Here is a 24,786-nt window from a genome sequence, read left to right as displayed (position 1 = left end):
TTGGTGTAGATTGAGGGTTTTTTCCAAAGTCTGGTTCTGGAAAATCGTCCTCACCACTGGCAATTTCCTAAAAAATGAAATAAGTATGTTACACAGCATCATAAAAAAACAGCTTTTAGTAGAATACACTGTTGATAAGGTTTCTATTTGTAGCCTACATGTAGGTACGGGTAAGTGTTTATGTTCCCATTTGCAATTGCTATTTTTTTATCTATAGGTTGTTTTTTTATTCTTTGTGTTGTTATTGTCACTATGTGTAATGCTGCTGTTGCACTGAAATTTCCCAGCTTGGGTTGTATAACGTCTATCTATCTATTTAGCTATATTACACCGATGTCCACAGGTTATAGCATAATAAAATCATTACACAAACATGCATTAGAAATGTATTACCTCCGTTGTGTCTGTTGTGCCTTCTGCGACCATCGGGACAGCATTCTTCTTGAGGTTCAGACGCTGAATTTTCTGGCCTTTTCTCAAGGGAATTGGAGGGAAAAAATCTTCCGGCGTGAAGTGAGCACTGCAAACGCGATGATCCCCAACTCTCAATGCTTGCACTTTTGTATTCGGGTCCATTTTCAGCGCAACTAGCCAGAGCTTGAGTATGTCCGGGTTGCGGAGAGGAAGCCTGTGAAAGCTGAAGTTCGTCCACCTTGTCATTTTGTTCGGACAATTTGGAAAAACGCAGTTACGAACCATAGCTGTGCTAAGTAGTAGCTAAACGAGCCGACCGCTGCAGAGTGGCTGTGCTGTGTAAACAAGCTGGCTGCGCGCGGCGCTCGGAGATGACATCATCTAGGTCAGGGGTTAGGTCAGGTCAATGACCCCGGATGTTGACAACAGCTTGGAGGGATAGCGCTACCATATCATAACAAAATATTGGCGAAATAAACAATTTTCGCGGCAGATAATACGTTATATAGACGCTGCGCTTCGGTGCCCCGTTTACTCCCATTATATGGATATTGCAGCGCCAAACTGGATCGATTTTCGTCCGTACGACTCCGAATGATCCCAAAGTTATCTGGGTGAGTAAACGATCATATTTTTTTCGAGAAATAAGGTCCAGGTTGTAAAAAACGGTACTTATCCTTTAACGGGCAGGATGTGGCCAATCAGAGTAGGGCGGGTCACGCTGAGCAAAGTAGTGTGATCTAAAATAACGCCACTGCAGCAATAGCAACTGCGTGTCTGCTGACTGACTGGACCATATATACTCGCCAAAAACGGATGCTTTGGATTGCAACCAACCAGATTTATAATCCCAAAGTGTCAGTATTTGGCGAGTTGGGAATGAGACTCAAAAAATCAATATTCTCATAAATTTAAGCGGTTAATGGATTATGAAAATAATTGTGAACTAATCAATTAGGAAGCAGTGAATCTTGGATAGTAGATCAGTTCTTCTAAGTATTGTCAGTGCTGGTAGTTTATGGATTTTGGAGTTAATCCACATCAGATAAGAAAGTTAGAAAGTTATGATGAGATGGTAAAAATGAGAGTAGGAAGGAATTGTCTGTGAGCTAATGAGTGACAGTTTCAGGGCAGCGTGCTCTGCAGGATGATCTATGCTGCTGCTGCGTTCCAGCTGCTGATGACTGTGTGTTGTAATGTGTTGCTTCAGGGTGTGGTTTCTTTCTCGGGAAGGCTCTGGGCTCTGCTTCTCAATACTCCATCACCATCATCATCACATACACACAGACGCAAGAATATACACATTGCGTGCGCTCATGAGCTCAGCAGTTATTGAGCTTGTATCATTTGAGCCTCGTACAAAACTCTTTTATGCTTTTTCCTTTTTTTCTGAAGGAGTGGCTGCAGTTCATTAAAGTGATGAAACAATGGGGCCACAGCCAGGGCTGTTATACACTGCACACATGGGCTGATGAGAAAATATGTCTGTCCCTCTTAGCAGGGCGAGTCCTGCTTTTTTATAGAGTGTGAATGATTTACTGAGACTACACTAGTTAACTAGTTAAGCCATTAAGGGTGGACTCACATAGATACGTGTGTATCTTCAGAACAATGCTTGGTTTATTTGGCTTTGAAGGAACCGTTTTCTTTCCCACACAGAATATAAAAACTATTCATGACGGGCTGTAACTAATGATTATATTCATTATCGATTCATTTTTCTTTCATTTAATATCTAAGTATTGCTTGTTCTGTTCCAGAAACACCCAAAAACATTCAAATTCAATCAGGTACACCTGCATGAACATTTACATTTAAGTAATTGGTTCATCTCTGGAGTTATCATTATTGTATGGATTTACTGGCTGGTTTGCGAAATGCCAGAAAGCAGTGAAAAATGCCCATCATCATGGTGTCTTCAAATAGCTTGGTCTGGCCCAAAAAGTCCCAAGCCCAGTCAAACACCGAGGCTATGTTACAGTTGAACGTATATCCATTAGTTTAAAAGTGCAATATGTAAGATGGCGGCCCTGACCTGTGTGTGTGAGGAGGGGGAGATTTGGATCTTTACTCTGGTTATTTGAAATGAACTGATGCCACTGTCTTCTTGTGGAAAGCACTCGGCTGCGTAAAGCCATTTTACAACCCGAGGTAGAAGCGAGCCGATGGGATAATAGCTGGGTACTCGGCTCCCTAGTGGGAGTCTCTTAGTACCATTATTAACGCATTCTCTGCCACAGAGCCGTTCCTCTACTTTATCTTCACATAGCAAATAGCTGCTGCTATAATAATGTGTAAAATCACATATGTAGAGCCTCTAAACAGAACTTAACCTGCACTAACAAATCCCCTCTGTCAACGCTGCCCTCCGCCCAGTCGGACAACCAGTTGTTCACTGAACTAGCTATCCAACAAGTCAGCAAAACCAGACGCCCAGTCTCCCCTCCTCTGTAGTCTCCCTGCAGTCAACCGGTCGCCATGACAACGGCCTGCTAGAGTCAGTCCTTGGTGCAACGCCCAGATCACACCATATTACGAGATGTGACGTCCCTCAGATGTGACAGTGCTCTGTAGTTGGGGATGTGTCTGAGGATTATTTTCTCATGCAGATTAAAAATATCCTGCCTCATGAAATGATCAATAATCAATATTGGCGACTGCACTCGGTCTGTTGGATAAATGGATTATACTGTGAAAATAACATCCGCAGTTTGTTGGATTGTTGCATAATTGCAAAATCTGGATGAACAGGGTTTAGATGTTAAGCCATGATCAGTCCTTAAGAGCAGCTTCAGTTCTGCCTCCAACAGCAAACTGTCATCCTCCAAAATGTTATCAGCATGTTCGGTCCGCTGCAGGGGATGGAAGTGACAGTGAAAACTGCTTTGTCTGTCTTTATGAGTACCTTCCAGCTGCTGATTTTTTCATATGCATTATTATTCGATGGACTCATTAAAGGTGCACTGCGTAGTTTTGGGGAAGAAATGTTGATCAGAAGAGAAAGATCTTAAACAAACTAAATAAACAAACTCTCTTTGTTTTCATGACTGAATAAACAGACCTTAAAGGACAACACAGTTTCATACTGTTTTACTTTGTTTATTTGGCGGACCCTGCCACCTTTCTAACTTCATATTCTGGACCTTATTTTCCTCTGAGAACAACTCGTTTATTTAGTTACGAAAAGAATAAATGTGTCTGAGTTTATATTATTACCTTATAAATATTTTAAATCTTACAATTTTGAGTTTGAATGTCTTCCTCCTTTAACAGGGATATCAAGAAAACGTCAGTGCAAACGCAGGGTTGCCTGCCAGGGGAATCAAACCCTTAACTGGGCAGGCAGATCTGCAGGGCGGTGCGCAGCTAAACGGTCTGTGGTGTGTTTACATGGGACAAGACTGACAAACAAGCCCCGTCTCTTCCTCGCCAAGAATGACTAAATGAATGAATGAATGAAACATTGTTCATTTCCTCTGGGAGGGAAAAAAGAAGGACATAATCTAATAACAGAGAAATAGGGAAACATTGTCCCCCTCTAAATATAGAACAGAAATGGTCTGGCAAGGTAGATCGTCCTTCACTTGCACTTCACTTGACGGTGTTTCGGGCAAAACTGGGTCTTTGTTGGGAGGAAGTTGCACTGAATAATCTTCCCCTCTTCTTGTCCCTCCCATCTTTTTTTCTACAGAGCGACAGGCTTCTGATCAAAGGCGGGAGGATCGTGAACGATGACCAGTCCTTCCATGCCGATATCTACATGGAGGATGGCCTCATTAAGTAAGTCCTTCACTGTCCTCCTTTCTGCTCTGCTTTTATTCACTCCAGTTTGCTTTCATTTCTCGAGCACCACTCAGGCTCATTGTCCATTTGCGATCTTTCATTAAGTCTCAGCTGTTACCTCTGCATCTTTCCTATGCAGATATTGAAACGTGTAATTCTTCTCCATGTGTGCCAAGTGTAAAGTAAGATATCCTGGGTAGAGCTAAAGCTGATAATCAGACACACAGAGTCCTTGTTTCTAGGGTTCTGCTTCACCTTCACCTTCACCTTCGTTGGGTCAAAGACGAGGTATCGTCCCCAGTTTTATGTTCTAGTATGAGCGAGTCCCCACCCCTCCAGACAAGTTTGAATTCCTCTCTCTGTGTCTCTCTGAATCAGGCTGTCCTCTCCGTCACTCTCTTTCCCCTTGGTTCTGTTCCCACTTGATTTTCCAGTTACAGCCCCTTTGTCCCCCCTGCCACTTAGTGAGGCAGCTCAGAGAGTGGCACCCACAGAAGGTCTGGTGTTGCATAATAAACACCCAGATGCCTGCTGGACCATGGGGCTGCTGGCAGACTCACAGAGACACTGTGGCTTCTGCCTGTCGGTCTGGCCTCCTCTATAAAGTCTGAACAACAGGATTTTTGGGAACAACCGGGGTGAATGTTGATGTGTTGACATGGTGACAGTGTGCTGCCTCAAGCGTGGCTGACTCTGTTTTAGGGTCAGTCTAAAGGCAAACAAACTTATTTTTGCTTGCAGTCTAAGTTAGAAAGATTTCTTTCTAGCCAGTAGTTTATTCACAGAACAACAATCGTATAAGACATAACGGAGATATGTGAAATGGGACACCCTGACAAGCTCAGACGCAACACATTGTCTAGATTTCAAAAAATGCATGTATTATATGACATTCACTACCTACAAAACACCCTAGACTAGCCAAAGACTGGAGCCCTGACCTATAAAAAAACTACTAAATGATCCCAATAAATTGAATCCATCTGTCCAAACATTGGTTCATTAGGTGAGATACAGCACGTAGACACATATGGCAAGTGAAAATAACAAAGCAACTTAATTTAATCTTTTACATATTTTAGTAGTAATTGCCAAAATCATTGTTGAGATATTTGTTAGCAGCTGCTTTAAATTTAAAAAAGCGACCACCTCCTGCACCTTAGTTGAGGAAATGCTTGCTGGTATCACTTGTTATCATCTTAGAGAGAATTCAGACCCGGTATTAACATCCGTCCTGAGTGATCCGATCACAAATGGACGGCATTGACATGCGTCTCGACATGCGTCTTGACATTTGCCGAATTAACAAGAAGGCCCAAATAGTTAAGAATTTGTCAGAGGCAGCGTTTCCCAAAGTTACAAAGTTCTCCAAATTCAACAACTCACAAAATTGGGTGATTTTTTAAGGGAGTCTGGGGACTTTATCCACAGGCGTCAAAGAAGTTGCCTGTAATGGCTGTATTAGTCAAATTTGACATGTTTCAATAAAATGTTATATTTTTTTATAAGTTTTTTGTTAATGATGAAATCAATTGAAACAGTTTGGTCAAACAGCTGCATGTATGACCCACTTTAGACACAGAAGCTGACAGGGTTGCAACAAACTAACGTTTTTTGTAAGAAAAGAAACAACTTAATGTATTGCATTTTAATGCCGAATCTATAAGAAGGCATGAATGGTTTTGAATTTGTCATAGCTGTTTTGCAACGTTTGTTAAGTTTCTCCTCATGCAACAACTCTTAAAATCTTAAAATTTGTAAGGGAGTCTGTGGATTTACGGTTACTAGTTCAACAGTTAGTTGAAACAGTGTGTGTCACAAACATCTGCTGCTAACATTAGCAGGTTAATAAAGCCCAAACATGTGATTTACATTACAGAACCAGATGGAAATGAGTCACTGAGTAATCCATTCTGCCTGTTGTCATGGCTTCTTCTTATTGTTTCACGGAGGATGTCAGTTGAGTGGGCGCTCTTTCAATGTGGCCCAGGAGACACGTGTATAAACACCGCTAAATGACTGTGGTCTGAGTGATCGGATCTCAAGTGCATCATCAGTGCATCTTTAGGATGTTCACACTTGTACTTCCGCCGTCTAGTTGTGATCGGATCGCTCAGGATGTCTTAAGATGTCCGAACAGCCTCAAATTTACATGAAATCAGCTTAATTTGAACATGACAGTGACGTTCGAGATTCAGATTCCAGCCTTTGCCACTGCATAGCACAAGTAGATTGTCGTAAACGTCATTTGCGGATGCAAGATCGTATCATCATTCATTTATGAGAACATTATTTTCCCTCGACAGGCAGATCGGCGACAACCTGATCGTGCCCGGTGGTGTGAAGACCATCGAGGCCAACGGGAAGATGGTGATCCCCGGTGGCATCGACATCCACACCCACTTCCAGATGCCGTACCGTGGAACCACAACTGTGGATGACTTCTCCCAAGGAACAAAGGCTGCTCTTGCCGGGGGCACGACCATGATCGGTAAGGGCTGCAAGAAAAGGTCACTGAGTTTCAGGCAGCGTGTAAAGCTAAAAACAGGGGAGACCAGGAGGGGAAGGAGGGGAAGGAGGGCCCCGACAGAGGACAAGAGAAAGGGATGTGAAGCGGTTTTGGGCAGCTTTCCAAAAGAGGACCATACAAAAGAGTGAGTGTGAGGGGTGGGATCAGGAAGGGGGGTGGACTCTGCTCCCACGGAAATACAACACCGGTGTGTGTCTGCATGCTCGTCTGTGTACAGTGTGGGTTTATATGTGGGCTTCATGTAGCTGAGAGACGCTATCACAGCCAACAGCTGGTGGGCACCACCGTCTCATTAATACCATTAACTTCTTTAAAGCTGGCTGCTACTCTGCTGCTTGTCTGCCAGTGCGTTCAAAACAGACACATTCACTAACAGGCGTGCTACTGTACTAAGCTCTATTCATAGGATCCATTCATGGAGGGATTATATTCTAGTGTCTGATGTGTGAGAGACTAGTTTGTATCTCTGTTAATTGTACATGTATTTGTCCGTTTCAACCAACTCACTTGTGTTTGCGCGACGCTGAACAAACAAGTAATTCAGATGGCTGATAGTAAACAGGAGTGGGGGTTTTTTATGTTGTTGTTTTTCAGCTCCATCCTATTAACATGCAAAGTCCATATAAGCAGATTAGGTCATCCTTAATGAGATAAAGAAGACAGTCAGGTGGTGAGCCAGCAGGCAGCCTTTGTAGTATCGCAGCTGAGAAAGACGGAGCGGGATAGTTTGTGCACAGTGATATCGTTGTGTACGACGAGGATTAACTGTCCATGAATAATTTCGGTGAAAAGAGACACAAAATATATACAGGGGAATATTCATCCTCCAGGCACAAAGGCAAAAGCTGTACTCTCTAGTCTTGAATATACACAGTTAATTATGTATAACTCAACGGTTTAGCAATGTTTTTTCTTATATTTGTACTTTTATTTGCTTGAGCAGTAATAATGCCTCATAATATGATTTCATGTGAGGACTTGCTCACTCGTTTGAATATCAATCAAACTTGCTTTGGGTTGTTTTGATAAGAGCGCTCACATTTTCACAACTTGTGTTTTTATTGTGCACTTCGGGGGAATATTAATCAGATCTTTACAGTGTATGACATCCTCTGTCCTAAGACCCTCGTTTCGAGAAAGGAAAACTTCCTAAATACTAAATAACCAAAAGCAAAAGTTGGAAAACATTCACAGTTGGAGTGGCCCCTAAATGTACCAAGGGCACCCACACCCTGACAAAGATGTTCACAATGCAATGTGACATCTGACAAGGTTGGTCCCCAACGGCTGAGCACTGCAGGAACTCAGGCAGACAGCTGATTATGCAAGATCAACAATACAGGCAGAAAGTGGAAACACCAGCAGACAGATCCTGACGTCGCCCTCTCTTCACCTCAACTCCACTCCGTTCCCTCTTCGTGACCTTTTCTTTCTGCAAACTTCCCCTCATCACTTCATCCCCTCTGTGCTCTCTCCTCTACCATCCGTCCCCCTCCAGTGGACCATGTGATCCCAGAGCCCGGCAGCAGCCTGATGGAGTCCTACGACCAGTGGAGGCAGTGGGCGGATGAGAAGGCCTGCTGCGACTACTCCCTCCACGTAGACATCACCCACTGGAACGACAGCGTAAAGCAGGAGGTGGATAACCTCATCAAGGAGAAAGGTGGGCAGTGATGGTGCAACATAACATCTAATTAAAGAAGGGATTGTGTAGTTTTTCAAGTTCAACTATTTCCTGTAATTAAATGATATGTTGCAGGGAAAGATAAACACAAACTGTGTAACTGATGAATAAAAGACTCAAATCACACCTTAACATTTATTTTCATATCCACCTTTTGGGGGCTTAAAGTTACATTTTTCACATTTTACTCCTTTGTTACAGGTGTGAACTCTTTCCAGGTCTACATGGCTTACAAGGACTACTACCAGATGACCAACAGTGAGGTACAATAACTGTGCACACTTTAAGGATAGGTTCTGTGTTTGAACAATACTCCCATTTCATATGTACATTTAATCAGTTTAGGAATCAGGTTTTGCTCACTTCAGTTAAGAGATGAGGAACGAAAGTCAATAAACCAAAATCCAAAAATGCAACAAAGGCAGGTGACAAAAAGCTATCAGCAAAAGGCGGACAAAGGAGAGTCTAACAAAACTAAAGAGAAATACAAGAAACTCTCAGTCAACAAATCAGGGTGAAGCTCGGGGAACAAAACAGGATTGCATGAGGCAGAAAAAGAGAAAGACAGGCTTAAATACACAAGGGAGGAAGGACTAATAAGAGACAGATGAAACTAATAGCTAATAAACATGACACGAGGATAAATCTATCAAAATAAAACAGGAAATGACTCCGACTGTGACAATGAAGCGGCCAGCTGGTATCTCGTATTACGGCTAAACAGCACAATTGAATTAAGCCCAAACTTTATTTGAGACTCACAAGGGAGGCGATAGCAATGAAAAGAAAGAAAAATAAGACATGCAAGATAAAACCACAACAAGTCATCACAACAGTCATAGACTAAAATATGTTTCTGAAAGCATTTTAGCGAAGAAAAAGGCAGCGCAGTTACAAAATGTTCCTTCATATTTGATCAGGGGTGGTATAGAAGTCGGATCTTTCTCCATCTGACCTCTATACTCCTTGTGTCCCTGGAGGAGTGCATGCAAAAATGCAGTAGTACAATGTGTTTTTTTAATCAACATCCCCGGGGACGGCCATTAGTCGTCCGGCAGACGACAAATGCACTACAAATCCAGAACATGGGGAGGTTTTATCTCGCTTTCACTCAGCGTGTAATTTAAACATCACGATCGTATTTAAGCAATCAAATAAGAGCAATTTCAATCAATATAATCGATAAATGCTGACTTCTGAGAAACTGAGAAGCAAGAGAACATCGCAATGGCTTGGTTTTTAGACACAGTGTCTCAAAAAGTGTGGAAAATCTGACTTTTGCAAGTTCTTAATCTTTTTTTTTCTCCCTTAAAATACCCTGTCCTCATGTAACTTGTAGCCTGGGATGTAAAGTGTGAGTTCATACTGTAAGTTAGCTGGTAAATGTAGGGAAACAACAGTAAGGACGGTGCGAGGCAGGACTTTTCTTGTTTCTCATGCAGCCGTGGCTAATTCGGTCGGTCAGAGGAGCACATGAGGAAAACTGAAATAGTCCAGCTTGAAAAACTGATGTCATGCAGCTCGCTGAGGAACTGTGGCGCAGCAACATAACAACAACTGCAGCTCATCCCACATGAGTTTAACCGTTTTTCTGGAGACCACACACGATAATTGCAGCGTGTCGCGGTAGGCATCATGTAAATTGTGGGCTTCTTTTAAATTGAGGCTTGAGGGCGACCCGTCAGATTAAAAGGAGCGTCTGATTCTTGTGTAAACAGCCGGGCAGGATTTTAAATATAAAAGCAGGGCCATTGTAATTTCTGTGTCTTCCTCCTCCAGCTCTACGAGGTCTTCACCTTCTTGGCAGAGAGGGGAGGCATCGCTCAGGTCCACGCTGAGAATGGCGAGATCATCGCTGAGGTAAGAATAAAGTTAAATAAACAGCCCTTTTTCTCTTCTTTCTCACATTCTTCACTACCCGCTCTCTTAAATCACTTGTCTTGTGTCCAACTCTGCGATCTGTTTTAGTTGAGTGTGATGTATTTCAGTTTTTTTTTCAGCCTTATCGCAGTGAATCTCCTCTACCTGCAGACTAAACACGCTGTCACCGTGGAGAGGGAGAATGTGTTTCCCCTAGGACAGTAATGTGGGGGTGTAGTATACACAGGGCTATGCCGGATTGTGGTCAAATGAAAGTGAATGAAGCGTACTAGTTGGTGGATTGAGAGGGTTGGTATTAGTCAGAGCTCTGGAGTCTGTCACTGTGTGTGTGTTGGATCCGATTCATCACAAATCCCAGCTCTCCTCTCCAGTCTTAAACCAGCTCTTTGAGGGAGTCTGATTTCCATCAGCCTTAAGACCAAAAAACGTCTGAACTTCCCAGATTATGTCATGACCTGACTTTACTTCAGATCTCCTGAGACAGAGCGGCCTTGTTTGGACGTGTGTGTGATGGATGTTGTTAGCGCTGTAACTAAGTGACAACCATCAAGGAGGAGTGCTGAAACCACTGCGGAAGTTTCTAAAGCTGCACGTCCTCTTGTACATACGAGATGCTCGCTTAAGAAAAACTGACTTTGATCTCAACAGAGAGCCGAAGTCACAACCCTTTCGCTCTCCTCGTGGGACGTTGTTTCAGAAAAAGACTAATCATTTTATGCCATGAGCTACACTTGTGATGCTTTTCAATTTAAAAGATCATTTTTCAATTTGAGATTGTCACAGTTTGTCAGAAAACTAATGAAATGTAAGAAAATATGTAATTACAAAGACTACTCTCCTCTCACGTAACTGCAGTTGTCAATAAGGCCAGATTTATTGTGGTTTTCACCTTTTAGTCTGCAGCCACCTGAGTTGTTTCATAGGTGTCCGTAATTCAGGAATTATTTGACACCCTGCAGCCAATCAGAATCAAGTATTCACCCAGATTGTGGTATAAGCATAGTTCATGAAGTCCACCTTTTCTTTATCTTAATGGCGGCAAAGTTATCATTAGCCAAAGTCGAAACGGTCAAATTATGAGGGTAAACTCCAGGTTGAAAAACACTATAATCAGAGACGCTATGCTTGAGTGTCTCTGTGCATTTACCGCAGCCCAGGAGGTAGGTCTACATGTATACAAAGACCCTCGACAGGCCGTGGATTCCCACATCCCTCCTCCGTGTGTGGCCTGACCCAGATGACAAAACTGTTGCTCATAGTCTTCACACAGGCACAAAGAAGCAGAAACAGAATATCATTTGGAGTGTGACCAAAAACCTTACATCAGCCCGAGCACTCAAACCGCTGAACACCAAGAACTCCACTGCGCATATCAGTGAGCTAAGCAGCTAACGGCCTACTTTTCCATGTTTGTTTAACAGGAGCAGGCCCGCATGCTGCAGATGGGTATCACTGGACCAGAGGGACATGTGCTGAGCAGGCCAGAAGAGGTAGCATATTTGTTTTTATGGAAATATTGTGTGTTTCAATGTGTTTTAATGCCTTTTTTTAATCATTTCCCTTAAATGATTGTTATCTCTGCGTTGGTATGTGTAATATAAACATGCGGCCAGTTTTGGGAGGAACCTCGAAAATGAGATTTTGATCTCAAAACACAATCCTGAAGTCCATATTTTATAAATAAGTGCAAACAGCACTGCAAACATGTCCACATACCCTTACATCATCCACGATGGCGTTCTTGGCCTGATCGTCACAAACACATTGTTCTCGTTACACACATGTGGTTTCCAACACATTAGAGGCGCTGGGTGAAAATTCTCCAGTTCCCCCGATTGTTGCTGCTAATGTTCCTTCAACAAACAGAAAAATGAGAGCCACACTCTCGTCTCAGCCACTTGTCTGTCTTTAGCCTAACTGGGTTTTTTCCACTCTGCGGTGCAGTGGAGCGAAGCTGTCCCAGCAGCCCCATAGTGTCACTTTTTAGTGGAGTCTTAAGAATCAAAAGCTCGGTAACATCCGTTAATTGAGCCGAGGCTAAGTTGGATAAGTGTTTTATCAGCGTCTGGTGTCCCGTTTGGTTTTAATTTATCAGTTATTGGACCCAGGTTGAGCTCGTGAAAGGAAAGAACACAATCAGCTGAGGTGTTTGCATCACCTTGCAAGTTACAAAACATATGCAGGAGACTATCATCCCATCTGGACACTTGGCTTCCAGCTGGCCACTTTTTCACCATTTCATACTGAGAGTTGTTTTTTTGTTCTTGTTTGCTGACTTTTAGAAATATGGAAACACAGAAATGGATATTTCACAATAAAATGCCAGGTGCTCTCTGGTGTTTGCTAACTTTATTGTGGTTATTTTGAAAGTCTTCCATTTAGGAGTGCAGATACATGAGGTGTTCACATGTGAGTTTATTTTAGCTTTTGTTTGCTCAGGTCATGCAAACAAAAGCATTTTTAACCCTCAAAGACATTGAAGCAAAAGTGACATTATTTCAGAGAAAGATATCAGCTGCTGAACATGCACAACAAAAGTAGCTTGGCTGCAGCCATTGCCCGTTGGCCAAGAAGAGGGGACTATGTGGGTTTCCTTGATGAATCAATGCACTAGAACTTAACGGCATAATCATGTTTACTACGGAGCGTCTGAATGCCCAAACAAGACATATGGGATATCACTGAAATGCTGAGAAACTCTGCTTCATGTGAGTTATGTGAGCATATGGATAGAATTAGCGGTTCAAAGGTTTTTCAACATTTTAGAACAATAGCCATCTTTAGCTGCGGCCGTCTGTCTGGGTCTTTGAGGGTTAAACTACCAGATTGTGATGTTAAAATTACAAGCTTCCACTTGTCGTTTTGGTTCAAAATGAATTATTCAAATAATACAGCTCCAAAAATACATAATTTGCAGTGGTTAAGATACTTGAAGTTTATTTGAGTAAAACTCTAATGGGAAAACCATTTCCAAGTCAACCACTGTGTCCTGTCCCTTCTGTAGCTGGAGGCAGAGGCGGTGTTTCGTGCCATCACCATCGCCAGCCAAACCAACTGTCCTCTCTATGTGACCCGGGTCATGAGCAAGAGTGCTGCTGACATCATCTCACAGGCCCGGAAAAAAGGTAAAGACTACGTGTTTGTATCCAATGAGCGTTTATTAAAAAACAAGGAACAAAATCAGGCGTATTTAGGTGGCTGGTATCGATGAGTGAGTGCAATTTGAGGCGGATAAAGGAGACTGCCTTGGGGGAGGTAGCATGTGTAGAAAATAAACTCTCCCACCGTGTGAATAGCAGCATCACCAAGAGCAGATTGTGGAATAAGGAGTTGGAAATCGGATTAAAAGGAGCGTCTTACCTCGGACAGAAAACCTCTTAGTTCAGTTACGTTGTGTTGCCTGTGATTTATTTAATTTGCTTTATCTCCGAGCATTGAGCATTTTATTTTGTGGCGACATATATTGAAAAAATCCAATATCATAATGTTCTTGACCAAGTATCTCAATAATGATATTATAGGGATGTTTGGTACTACCACAAAATATTAACACGATTAGCTTTTTGATCAATAATGATGATTTAGTGGTGTAAAGGGGAAGTATCATAACAAGTAGAACAGTCTGGTAAGTTCAGAAAATTACATCACTTTACTGTAATGCAGCCTCTAAAACCAGGAAAAGGCAACAATTGTGCCATATCCTAATGATATCCAAAATCTAAGACATTGTATAGCCTCATGTTACGATGATCATATGATACGAATATGAAACTACCAGTACCACTGTCTGCACCTATGCCCTTATAAGATGATTTCCCTGTCTGTTCCTGAAGCTGCTGATGTACACAGTCGTTAGCTCTGCTTGACATAATGAAAAAAGATGCTACTCTCGGAGGAATTTCCAGTTTTGTCATTCAGGTCGTCTCTGTGGTTCTGCTGTCACGCAGACCATCCCTCACCGTCCTAGAATAGAGCAGAAGTGAGCCGAGGGGCTGCCTGGTCGTGACGAATTGTGAAATATACAGTTTTTGAGAATGTGCAGCAAAAAGAGAGAGGGCAGAAAAGAAGAAGAAGCGTTTAGGTGTCTCTGGTGGCCTCAAAATGGCTTCTTCTTGCAGTCATGTGCGCCTTTTAGGGTCATTAATGAGCTTGACACCTTTGTCTGGATCTGTTCACGAGCTTTTGGGGAGAGAGGAGGGACCCTGAAGAACAAAAGGGCAGACAAGAGTTAGCGACAGGAATCCAAAACTGGCTCATCACAAACGGAAGAAAAGCTCAACTACAATCGAGCCGAAGGTGACGCTTGGCTTTTCAGAGATTAGGCGTGGTTCCTCTCCTGCACACACTCCGAAAGCTTTTAGAGAGATTAAACTGCCGACAGTTTAATCAGGCTTGATTGATGTGTTTTTGACAATGCCAAGAATCGCTAAAAATAATTCGATGCGCTCTACACTGGATACTTCAACAGATTTCTGCTGTTATTTCTTTCCCAGGAAATGTTGTGTTTGGGGAGCCAATCACAGCCAGCCTGGGGACTGATGGGACGCATTACTGGAGCAAGAACTGGGCCAAGGCGGCCTCCTTTGTAACATCACCTCCTCTCAGCCCTGATCCCACCACTCCAGACTATCTGAACACACTGCTGTCCAGGTACGTATCACAGCGCCTCCCTCTGGTTTGGTAGCTGACCTGTTTATCACCTTGTGCTTAGCTGGGACATGAAAGGACACATTTCTAATAAATGTTTCACACGATATGATGTCATCTGTTACTACTATAGAGTGCATTAAAACATTGCAAGGCAAAGCAGGAAACAGCACATTTAAACAGTTTACTCAGTTGTCTCGAGCTCATTAATTCTTCCAAGCCACAAACTGCTTGTTAGTGACCTACATTTAACAGTTAAAATTTAACGACTCAACAAATAAACCATGACTGATTTCATTACTTACTAAAGTCAAAAATAAGCCTCACTCACAGACACTGAGCCCAATAAAGATCTTAAGCTTGTAAATAGGGCTTGTAATAAATGTGTCTGAAGTGCCAAGTGCCTATATATACATGTAGATAAAGATATATAGCTATAGATATAGATATAGATATAGATAATACCTTACCTGAAATTGAATTCAGGTCAACTCTCACTAAACTCAGCACTCACCAGAGAATCCAGTTCCCTCCCTTCTTTTTCCCCTCTCCTCTCTGCAACGTTACCTTCATCAAGTAAAGTACATTTCTCCTCCATCTCCAGTCGGCAGTCAAATTAAAGTACATAAACACCAACGGAGGTCACCTTCGTGGATCACTGCTGTGGTCAGGTTTATGAACAGGAGTGAAGATAAATACACTTTTGAATCCCAAAAGTTAAAAAGTCATCTCTGAGCTCTCCCCCCGTCTGTAAAGGAGTCCATATCAGAGCAGAATCTGATGTGAGTTCTGGTGTTTATTCCTCCAGAAGGTCTGACTCTGCATCTGACTCTCTCCTCGACAGCCCTCCCCACACAACACTCGGCAAAAGTCTTTTGTTTTGTTTAGATGGAGAGACCCCCTCGGGGCAGACATGACATATTATGCGGTTAAATGAATGCATGAAACTGGAGTTGTGGGTTATGAGTTGCTTATGATAAATCCTGGCGTACATCGTCTGGCAAGTGAGTTAGAGCGTCACATGGAAACTTGTACTGGAAGAAAAATCAATGGCCCGAGGCATTTTTAAATCACTAGCAGTCCTCGTTCTGATAATATCCCGTTCAAGTAAATAAACATTTTTCCTTGTGATTGCAGAACTTTGCTGGTGTACAAAGATTTGTGCTGATATAATTCCATCCTAATTTTATTTGTGTTTCTTTGTCCTCCAGTGGAGACCTGAGTGTGACTGGCAGTGCTCACTGTACCTTCAGTGTGTCCCAGAAGGCCATCGGCAAAGATGACTTCACTCAGATCCCAGAAGGTGTCAACGGGGTGGAGGAGAGGATGTCCCTCATCTGGGATAAGGCTGTGGTGAGGACTACTTAGGTTTATATTTTTCTTTCTCCTTTTTTAAACTTTAGCAGAAGGAGAACAGAAAGTAAACACATGAAGTGAGAGATTCATTCCAGTCTGTTATTTTCATCTTGATTCACTCGCTCTCTAACCTCTTCCCCTGAGCAAAATCATTATTTTTTTAAGCTTTGTTTTAAAACCAGTCAACTCGAGTCTCTGTTCTGTTTGCCGCTCAGCTGTCAAATCCACATCTCTCTCATCTCTGCGGTTTCTATTTTTATATTGTATTTTTATAACTTGTTCTCTGTCTGCCTCCTTTTATCTTGCTTTCACTGCTTCTCCTGACATTTCTCTCCTCAGCCATCAGCCCCTCTTCTCTCCAGATTTATTTCACTGTCTTGTTGTCACTGTCTCTGCCTTTAACTTTTCCTTTTCTATCTCCACATCTGTCCTTTCCTTCACCCTTGGATACAGCACACTGCCCTCATTTATTCCCCTTCCTTCTCACTCGTTATCACAAGCATCAGTGTAGTGCTAGCAGACACAGAGCATGCAGGTCTGCACAGCTGAGGGGTGCTGAGCTGCCTGTAAAAACGTAGATAGGCTTTTAAAAAGTGAAGAAGTTACTTAAAAATTCCAAACTTGAAATGAGCGCAGCCTTTTGAGATGCTAGTAGGCATATTTTTACATTTTGTACAGATACAGGGTAGCTATTTTCATCCCCTGTTTCTAGCCTTTATGCTAAGCTGAGCAAACCACCTCCCGACAGCCACTCCACAAATAACACGCAGACATGAAAATCGTCTCGATCTTCTCATCTAACTGATGACAAGACACCAAAAATAAGACATTCCTTTACCTTCGTAGTATCTGACATCGGGGCGTTTAAAATCGACATTTTTATCAATGGGATTTGGAATGCACACCACAAGACAACAAAATAAATCTAAATATAATCCAGTTAGAGCTACGTACAGTATATACATATATATCATACTTTCCGTACAAGGTAAAAAAAAAAAAAAAAGTTTACTATCTCCTGTTTTGTGCCTGTTTCCCTCCCAGACTACAGGTAAGATGGATGAGAACATGTTCGTGGCCGTCACCAGCACCAATTCAGCCAAGATCCTGAACCTGTACCCTCGTAAGGGTCGGATCGCCGTGGGCTCTGATGCCGACCTGGTCATCTGGGACACAGACTCCATCCGCACCATCACTGCCAAGACACACAACTCGGTACGTACTGGTCAACTTTCACTTAGATTCAGCACACACAACTTACGGGGTTCTCCTTTCCCTCTACTGATCAGCGGAGGTGGACATTTAAAGAAACAATTCAACTTTCAACGACTGAAACTAGATTTTCTCACACCTTTAATCTTACCTGGTTAGATAATGCTGCTGTTGTTACACCAATCTGTATATTCTGTTGTGCAGAACAACAATATGATTGGCTTAATATAAGAGCTACTTTGAAAAAGAGAGATCGAGAGGGATAAGCGTCTAAATCTGTGTGTGCATGTGTGCAAGAGGCAGTGAGATAAAGAGAGAGAGAGCGAGAGAGAGGTTTACGGAGAGAGAGAGAGAGAGAGAGAGGTTTACGGAGAGAGAGAGAGAGAGAGAGCACATTTTTGAGCAGCTTCCAGAGAGCTCTCAGTTCCTCTGAACGGAAATGAAGTCTCAGTGGATGTTCGCTACTAATACGACTCGCACTGCACATGCCACATGACCAGCCCTCGATGTAAAGTTGAGCCTCGCTAAATCCAAAAAACCCTCAAATATGGATGATTCAGATGCAACATTCTGTCAGCGATGCAAACATTTTGCAAAATGATCCTGTTTGGACCGATTACAGGGAATCTATGTGCTGTATAATCAAGAGATATTTCCCTCCTCTGTATCACTTTCACTTGAATGATTGACTCAGAATGTTTTCATGATTGGACGACCATTGTGGGTTCAAAAGAATTACGCAACAGTAAATACTAATTCTTCAAATTCTTTCATAAACCCCAGAGATTTGGAACATCTGTATACGTTGCTTGTAGGAAAAACAGCGCATCTCAGACAGCTTTAGTCAGAATACATTTGATTTCATGGGAAACATCTCAACATGCATTCTGAGTCGGGACAGAAGAGAGTAATGTGGTCACCATTTACTCCACTGGCCTCCTTTGTAGTCCACTTCTTTGACTCAGATTGCGTTGCAATTTGGGGCCCAGTGATTTAAGGTCCTGATCGTGGATCACAGCCTGACGACAACACAATTGTTATATATCAAAATTTGGAAAAATCGATCGACCTGGCTGCAATTTAAAGGGTAACTCTCAAGTCTTTGAAACCCCAAAACCACACTTTAGCACAGCAAACAAACCGATCGATGTTCTCCAATGTAAAATTACTGTTTTTCTTTAAGGAGTCTGGTGGCTTTGAACAGAGCGATACATCAGCTTCAAAAAGGATCTTAATCTTTTACAAGAAGGTTAAGCCCCTTAAGGATCCTTTCCATACTGTTGTCTGACACATAGAATAACTATCTGTGCCTGTCAGTGGCAAAAACAAGCATTTTTGGTCGACATACTTTGATGGGCTCGGATGCATTCAAAGATTATATTGCAGGCAGACAGCCGAGGCAATCCACTGGACAAATTCCCAAACTTTATGTTAACCCAAAACATGTAAAAGCTGTATCAGAGTTATCCTCCAACAACATGAGTAACAGACCAGCTTTTGTCTGCATGTACTGCTTTCCTTTCATCCTCGAAGGTCTTTCTAGTTGCGTTACATACGTGATAGAACAGTTCCACTGATTTTCTTTATTGACAGTCTAGACTAGATTTTTCTTGATATGTGATTCAATAACTCTCATTAATAACACTTAATGACTCTGAAACAAGGGAAATGACATTAGAAACATGTGAAACTGTATTATCCCCGTGCAGATGTTTTCTGTCCTCCCATAGAGGGTCAAGACAAGAGCCTTACTCACACACATTCTCTCTTACTCACACACATTTTACATAAACTGTGTGTACAATAGAGCACATCTGGCACATGTGAGTAATGAGCTTTCTGCCATTACACATATATTAGAGGATCTCAGACAGACCAGTCGGCAGCAGAGGATGTGTCCACACAGGAAATGAAGGCTTGTACAGAAGTACAGAGTCAGGGAAGAATTTACAATGTATAAGTACATATAAGTTGTCCCAGGGCTGTAATTATAACATATATTATGGGGGACATATACCCCCCAAATATTCAATCATGCTCAAAATATCTGGCCAAATATATTCATATTAATTTTTTTTTTTTTTAAAGACCGCCATCAGAAATAATCATCAGCAAATGTAATCATAATAATAACTAAACTTAACAAAATGCCATTTTTATAGCTACCGGTTCTAGTATTACAGTGTACTGTAGTTCTGGGTGTGGTTTGTCCAAGTGGTGTTGCCGTACCCCAACAGAAGCTGCTGTGAGACAGAAGTGTGTCTCTATTGCAGGGATGGCCAAAGAGGGGCCCGCGGGCCAAAGTTGGGCCATCGTAAGGTTCGATTAAAAATGATCTAATCATAATTATGCTGTTTTATTTTTTGTTAGGCTTATGTAGGATCCCTTTTTTTTTGTTTATTATCTCAGCGTATAACAAGTGACAAATTGTGCAGAGAGTCAGTCAATCAAAGGAGCTTGGGATCCTTCTACAGAAGACCTGAGAGGTGTGTGAAACAAAATTAAAAAGTTTATCCTTGCAAAGCATTTTTTCACCTTTTTATGTCATAAACACAGGAGAGACAAACATTCAGATCAGACCTACAAAATGCATCACTAGAAATTTTTTTTTACGATTTTACAATTTTGCATCAACACAGCACATACTTGCTTTTGGCTTGTCACTTTTGGCCCTATGTATATATGTATTACAAAGTGAAGCTAGTTGGTGGATTTCAGTAGAAATTGCCTTCTTAAAGGGCCTAATTGCAGCAGTTTAGCAGGAGAGAAATAACATGACTCTGTCTCCAAATGGAGGAATGGAAAGAGAAAGAGAGACCTGGACTAATAATACGCCTTCTCCAAATGTGGAGTACATCCACTGAGGATCCGCGGGTTCTTACATAATGATGTCACCCTTTCATTTCCTGCCGGTCGTCCTTCCAGATAAAATAAAACAGAAGAGAGCAGAAGCCTTGAGCACGGCAGCTCCCACTTTCCAATAAATCTACCTTAATGGACAGTCTGACGGCAGGCCAAACAGCAGCGCCCCTGTTTACCAGCACACTTTGTTAAGGAATGCCTTCCCCAGTAGAGCAAATATGACTTAGACTTTGCTGCGTCTTAGTTTGTTATCTGTGAGCCCACATCTGGTCTGGATTGCTTGTTGTTGTCAACGTAAAAAAAGCACTTAGATGCACATAGAGAAGAACAGGCAGCAACACACACACTCTTGAGACACACTCGGCTTAGTGATGACATCATGTTTGGCATGCAGTAGGTCTTAGTTATGTCCTGTTCTGGCCTGAATTTGGACGGCAGCAGAAAACAGGGCCGTGTGCAGAGGAAATCAGCAACAATGGAATGAGGGGAGGGGACCATCACAGATCACAAACATGGAGAGAAAAGAAAAGTTGGCACAAGGGGGAACTGGAGGAGGATGAAGAGGGCGAAAGGTTGAAAAAATGCGAGGGATTACATAAATCAAGCAAGAATGAGTGAAGGGGAGAAAATCAGATATAGAAAGAGGGGTAAATGAATGAAGGAGCGAACAACTGGAAAGAGAAACGTAAAGGGAGTGAGAGGAAGAGAAAGACAGCAGCTGGATGATGGCAGCTGTTTGTACATGCCAGACAGACAAGTGTAAGGAACAAGGTGATGAATGATAAAGAGAAGGAGAGCGTGGGATTAAGTTTATGCCTTTGCTCCTTTTCCCTTCATCCATTCTCCCACAGCTCCCCCTGTTGTTGTCTTCCTCTCCTGCTACATCCCTTCATCGGCCTTTCAAGAAAGGGTTCAGAGGGGGTTAATCTTGGCTTTTGTCTCCCCTCAGAATTCAATTTGATCGAGCGAACGCGATTTGATTTAATTTTCAAAATCAAAAGCCCCGTGACAAATTAATTGAAAACGCCACTCTGTCAATTTGTTTGAACCTCTGCTCATCACTTGTACATTGAATTTGTTCCCTTTTGTTCCTCGTTCTGTTAATTTTATCCACCTTACGAACATTTATATGAGTCATGAGATGGCTTTAAAATGTCAGGCTTGTTTGGCAGGATGCTCTATGGAGGGCTTAACATGATTTGATGTTGTCTGTGGTGCAGTGTAACCGAGAACTGTACTTAGGCAGAAATTTGAGCTACTTGTACTTTACTCGAGTATTTCCATTTTGTAGAACCTTATACTCATACTTCAGTACCCGCTGCTTTTCAGATTACAATTTCCTTCCTTTGTTATAAACTGAAGGATGAAGTGTTCTGTTATGGGTTGAGAAAATACTTTAAAAATCCTCCTGAAAACAAGCTGTTTTTCTGGTTAAAGTCAACAGGACAGCCACGCTCCGAACACATGATGATCTTACTGATTACTTCTTCCACCACTGTTTTTTTTTTATGCCTCTGCACCAGCAACAACTGTGGCCAGATCCATTATGTTTGCGGGTTGTCTGTCCCATTCTTGTGTCTCAAGAACGACTTTCTTTAAATTTGTTACAAATGTCCTCTATGAGTCAGGATGAACTGATTAATTTTCTGAAGTATCTAATCATTTTGTATTTGTGTTTCAGGCTGCTGAGTACAACGTGTTTGAGGGCATGGAGCTGCGTGGAGCCCCACTCGTGGTGATCTGCCAGGGGAAGATCGTTCTGGAAGATGGAAACCTGCATGTGACCTCCGGTGTGGGGCGCTTCATCCCCTGCACTGGCTTCCCTGACTTTGCCTACAAGCGCGTTAAAGCCAGGAAGCAGGTAAATACAGGGTTACACAACAATTATTGTGTTTAGGCAGATGTCAAGCTTCCCTTGCAAATTTTTACTACAAAGTGACGTTGAACTGCTGAACAGATACAGACAATCCACACAGGAACAGAAGGTTGATGTAAAACACCATCAATATTTCTAGCTTAAGATACTCACACTTACCGAGTGACACACATATTAAGAATAATGTAGGGTAGAAGGTAGTGGTCAAGCTTTTTTTGGATTGTAATCCAGGAAGTGTGGGAGTTTGGGCTGAAATAGAAGCTGCAATGGGGGGAGAGAAGGGAGGGTGGAGGCATTGAAGTGGGATGTGGGGGAGATACAGTCAGTCTGACATCAGCCTCCAAGGTTCAGCCACAGGGCGCTGGCTGCGCTTTTACACTGCAGTGTTAAAGGTCTATGCAGTGAGGGTGGTCGAGGCTTTGTCATCATGGTTTCTAAAAAGGATGTAGCAGGTTTTGGATTCGGATAACTTTCCAGAGAGACCTCACACACGCAGCAAAGGGTTTCCCAAAGATTCCCAAATTAACAATTTACTGTAGTCTCACGAGGCTGATCTGATTCTAAAAGCTACTCAGGAAGGTTGGTTCTTTATCTGGAAAGACCTTTACAGTCTCATTAACAGCCAAATGTCAACAGGAGACTAAAATATCAATGTAATTACAGTATAAAATCTATAGCTACACATATAATATTGCCAATTATGTCCTTATTAGTGCATAATCGCCTGAAATCCCTTCATATCTACAGAGGTAGTCCACTATGTTGCACCACCCAAAGTTAACACCAAAGACAAACCAAACACTGGCTCTAGGCAGGGCCCTTCACGTTTTAGCGCCATTAGGCGAGGGATGTTCAGTTGGTTACTGCCTTTAAAGGTCCATAGTGAAGGATTTAATAGCATCTAGCAGCGAGTTTACAAATTGCACTCAACTGAGCACCCCTACACTCACCCTTCCCTACAAACGTGAAAAAAAGTGTTTGGTTTGGTCTTTCTGAGCTGTACCGTAGAAACATGGCGGACTCTGTGGAAGAGGACCTGCTCCCTCTGTAGATATACAAGTATAAAAGAAATAGTTTCAGGTGATCACGCACAAATGAAAACAGTATGATTAGTATTATTTTTGCAAGTAGATCCTTTAAAACCCTACACACTGGACCTTTAAGTGTTAAATCAAAATGTTAGTGTTGCTTGGTGTAAAGTACACAAATCTGCATCTTCAGAACCACTTCAATAGATTTAATCGTTTGCTGTGAGACACAGCAGCTGTAACCTCAAGAAAAATAATTGAATGGAAACTAATGGAAGACTGCTGAGAAGATATTCATTGCACTCATATTCTTGTTAACCACAAATGCCTCTATGAGCTGGCTGTACCTCATCAGAAAAACAAAAACAAAACAAAACAAATCAGAGAGGATATACTCCTGTCTCCTCCAATCTATGAAGAGATGAGCACATCTAAGCTTTTTGATTTACAACAAACTCGTAGCAGGCCCTGCTTTCTGCTCTCTTGCCGTCTTACTCGTGGGCCAAAAATCTCGTTGTCCAACCATTTCCTAATTTGCAGCTGGCTGGCGATGAGAAAATGGAGCTGTAGTAACAGTGCGCTGTTTATCTTGGTAGCAGTCGCTGTTATGCTTTCTTCATTCACAGATGTCTCTTTTTAACTCTTCCAAGATTCCACTGAGTCACGCCACTGACAGACACACAGACAGACAGACAGACAGACAATGGCTTCTTCACTACGAGCATAAAGTTTCAACTCGCTTTGAAAACCCACAAACACTCGATGATTTCTGCTCCAATCTGCTTACTTCTGTTTGTGTGTCTGCTGATTGTGTAAATCTGAAACTGGTTCTTGGCAGGAAAATACGTCTCTGGAAAATGCATATGTAATTCAGACACCAACAGTTGCACAAACAACCGTATAATGCTAAACAGGTGTGGAGCTGGTTACATTTATTTCTCTCTCCACCACCTCTGTCTCCATCCTTTCTTCTGCTTCTTTGTCCTGTAGCTGGCCGTCCTGAGGGCAGTACCCAGAGGAATGTACGACGGCCCGGTGTCTGAATTCTCCATGTCCCGTGGCGGTACCCCCTCGGCCTCGGCACGTACCTCTCCCACCAAACAGCCCGTCAGAAACCTGCACCAGTCTGGATTTAGTCTAGCAGGTAACCCTGCACCCTGCGGTGAGCCCAGCTTCTTGTTACAACCCCCACCCTTCTATCACCCAGTCCTTCGTTTCATCTGTTTTCGGTCTGTATGTAGAAACATCAAAGTATTATGCACGTGCATCAGTCGATCTACACGCCCTAGCCCTTTAATCTCAACACTTGATGCTGTGAAGGACAACAGTCATGTGATTTTTTAGCATGTTGTTGCTTCATGAATGATGCATTCACAGCCCGTGGCATTAAGCATCAGGCCTGTGAACAGTAATCCAATAATCTCTCATCATCCTGTTTCATACTTGATGATGTGCGCAGTATGGCAATCATTTATCTGCAGTATATCACGCTCCTTCATAAAAGGGTTTACAC

General features: G+C 42.3%; 1 protein-coding gene across 2 annotated transcripts in view; it reads left to right on the top strand.

Moving 5' to 3' along the window:
- dpysl3 (dihydropyrimidinase like 3) overlaps positions 1 to 24,786 on the top strand; it is a 44,149-nt gene that overhangs the window by 14,294 nt on the left and 5,069 nt on the right. Inside the window, exons 2-13 of one of the 2 annotated variants that reach the window (XM_084373279.1) lie at positions 4,106 to 4,194; positions 6,504 to 6,688; positions 8,226 to 8,390; positions 8,613 to 8,674; positions 10,191 to 10,271; positions 11,714 to 11,782; positions 13,297 to 13,417; positions 14,786 to 14,942; positions 16,151 to 16,292; positions 17,340 to 17,510; positions 22,051 to 22,230; positions 24,264 to 24,417. In XM_084373279.1, the coding sequence (XP_084229405.1) occupies positions 4,106 to 4,194; positions 6,504 to 6,688; positions 8,226 to 8,390; positions 8,613 to 8,674; positions 10,191 to 10,271; positions 11,714 to 11,782; positions 13,297 to 13,417; positions 14,786 to 14,942; positions 16,151 to 16,292; positions 17,340 to 17,510; positions 22,051 to 22,230; positions 24,264 to 24,417 (1,576 nt within the window). Of the gene's footprint in view, positions 1 to 4,105; positions 4,195 to 6,503; positions 6,689 to 8,225; positions 8,391 to 8,612; positions 8,675 to 10,190; positions 10,272 to 11,713; positions 11,783 to 13,296; positions 13,418 to 14,785; positions 14,943 to 16,150; positions 16,293 to 17,339; positions 17,511 to 22,050; positions 22,231 to 24,263; positions 24,436 to 24,786 lie in introns of both variants that reach the window. The other variant, XM_084373278.1, reaches the window with a different exon arrangement.

Source organism: Pagrus pagrus, assembly GCF_965226575.1.
Source record: "Pagrus pagrus genome assembly, chromosome: 14".
In the NCBI taxonomy this organism is placed as follows: Eukaryota; Metazoa; Chordata; class Actinopteri; order Spariformes; family Sparidae; genus Pagrus; species Pagrus pagrus.
This window is presented reverse-complemented; position numbering and strand designations above follow the sequence as displayed.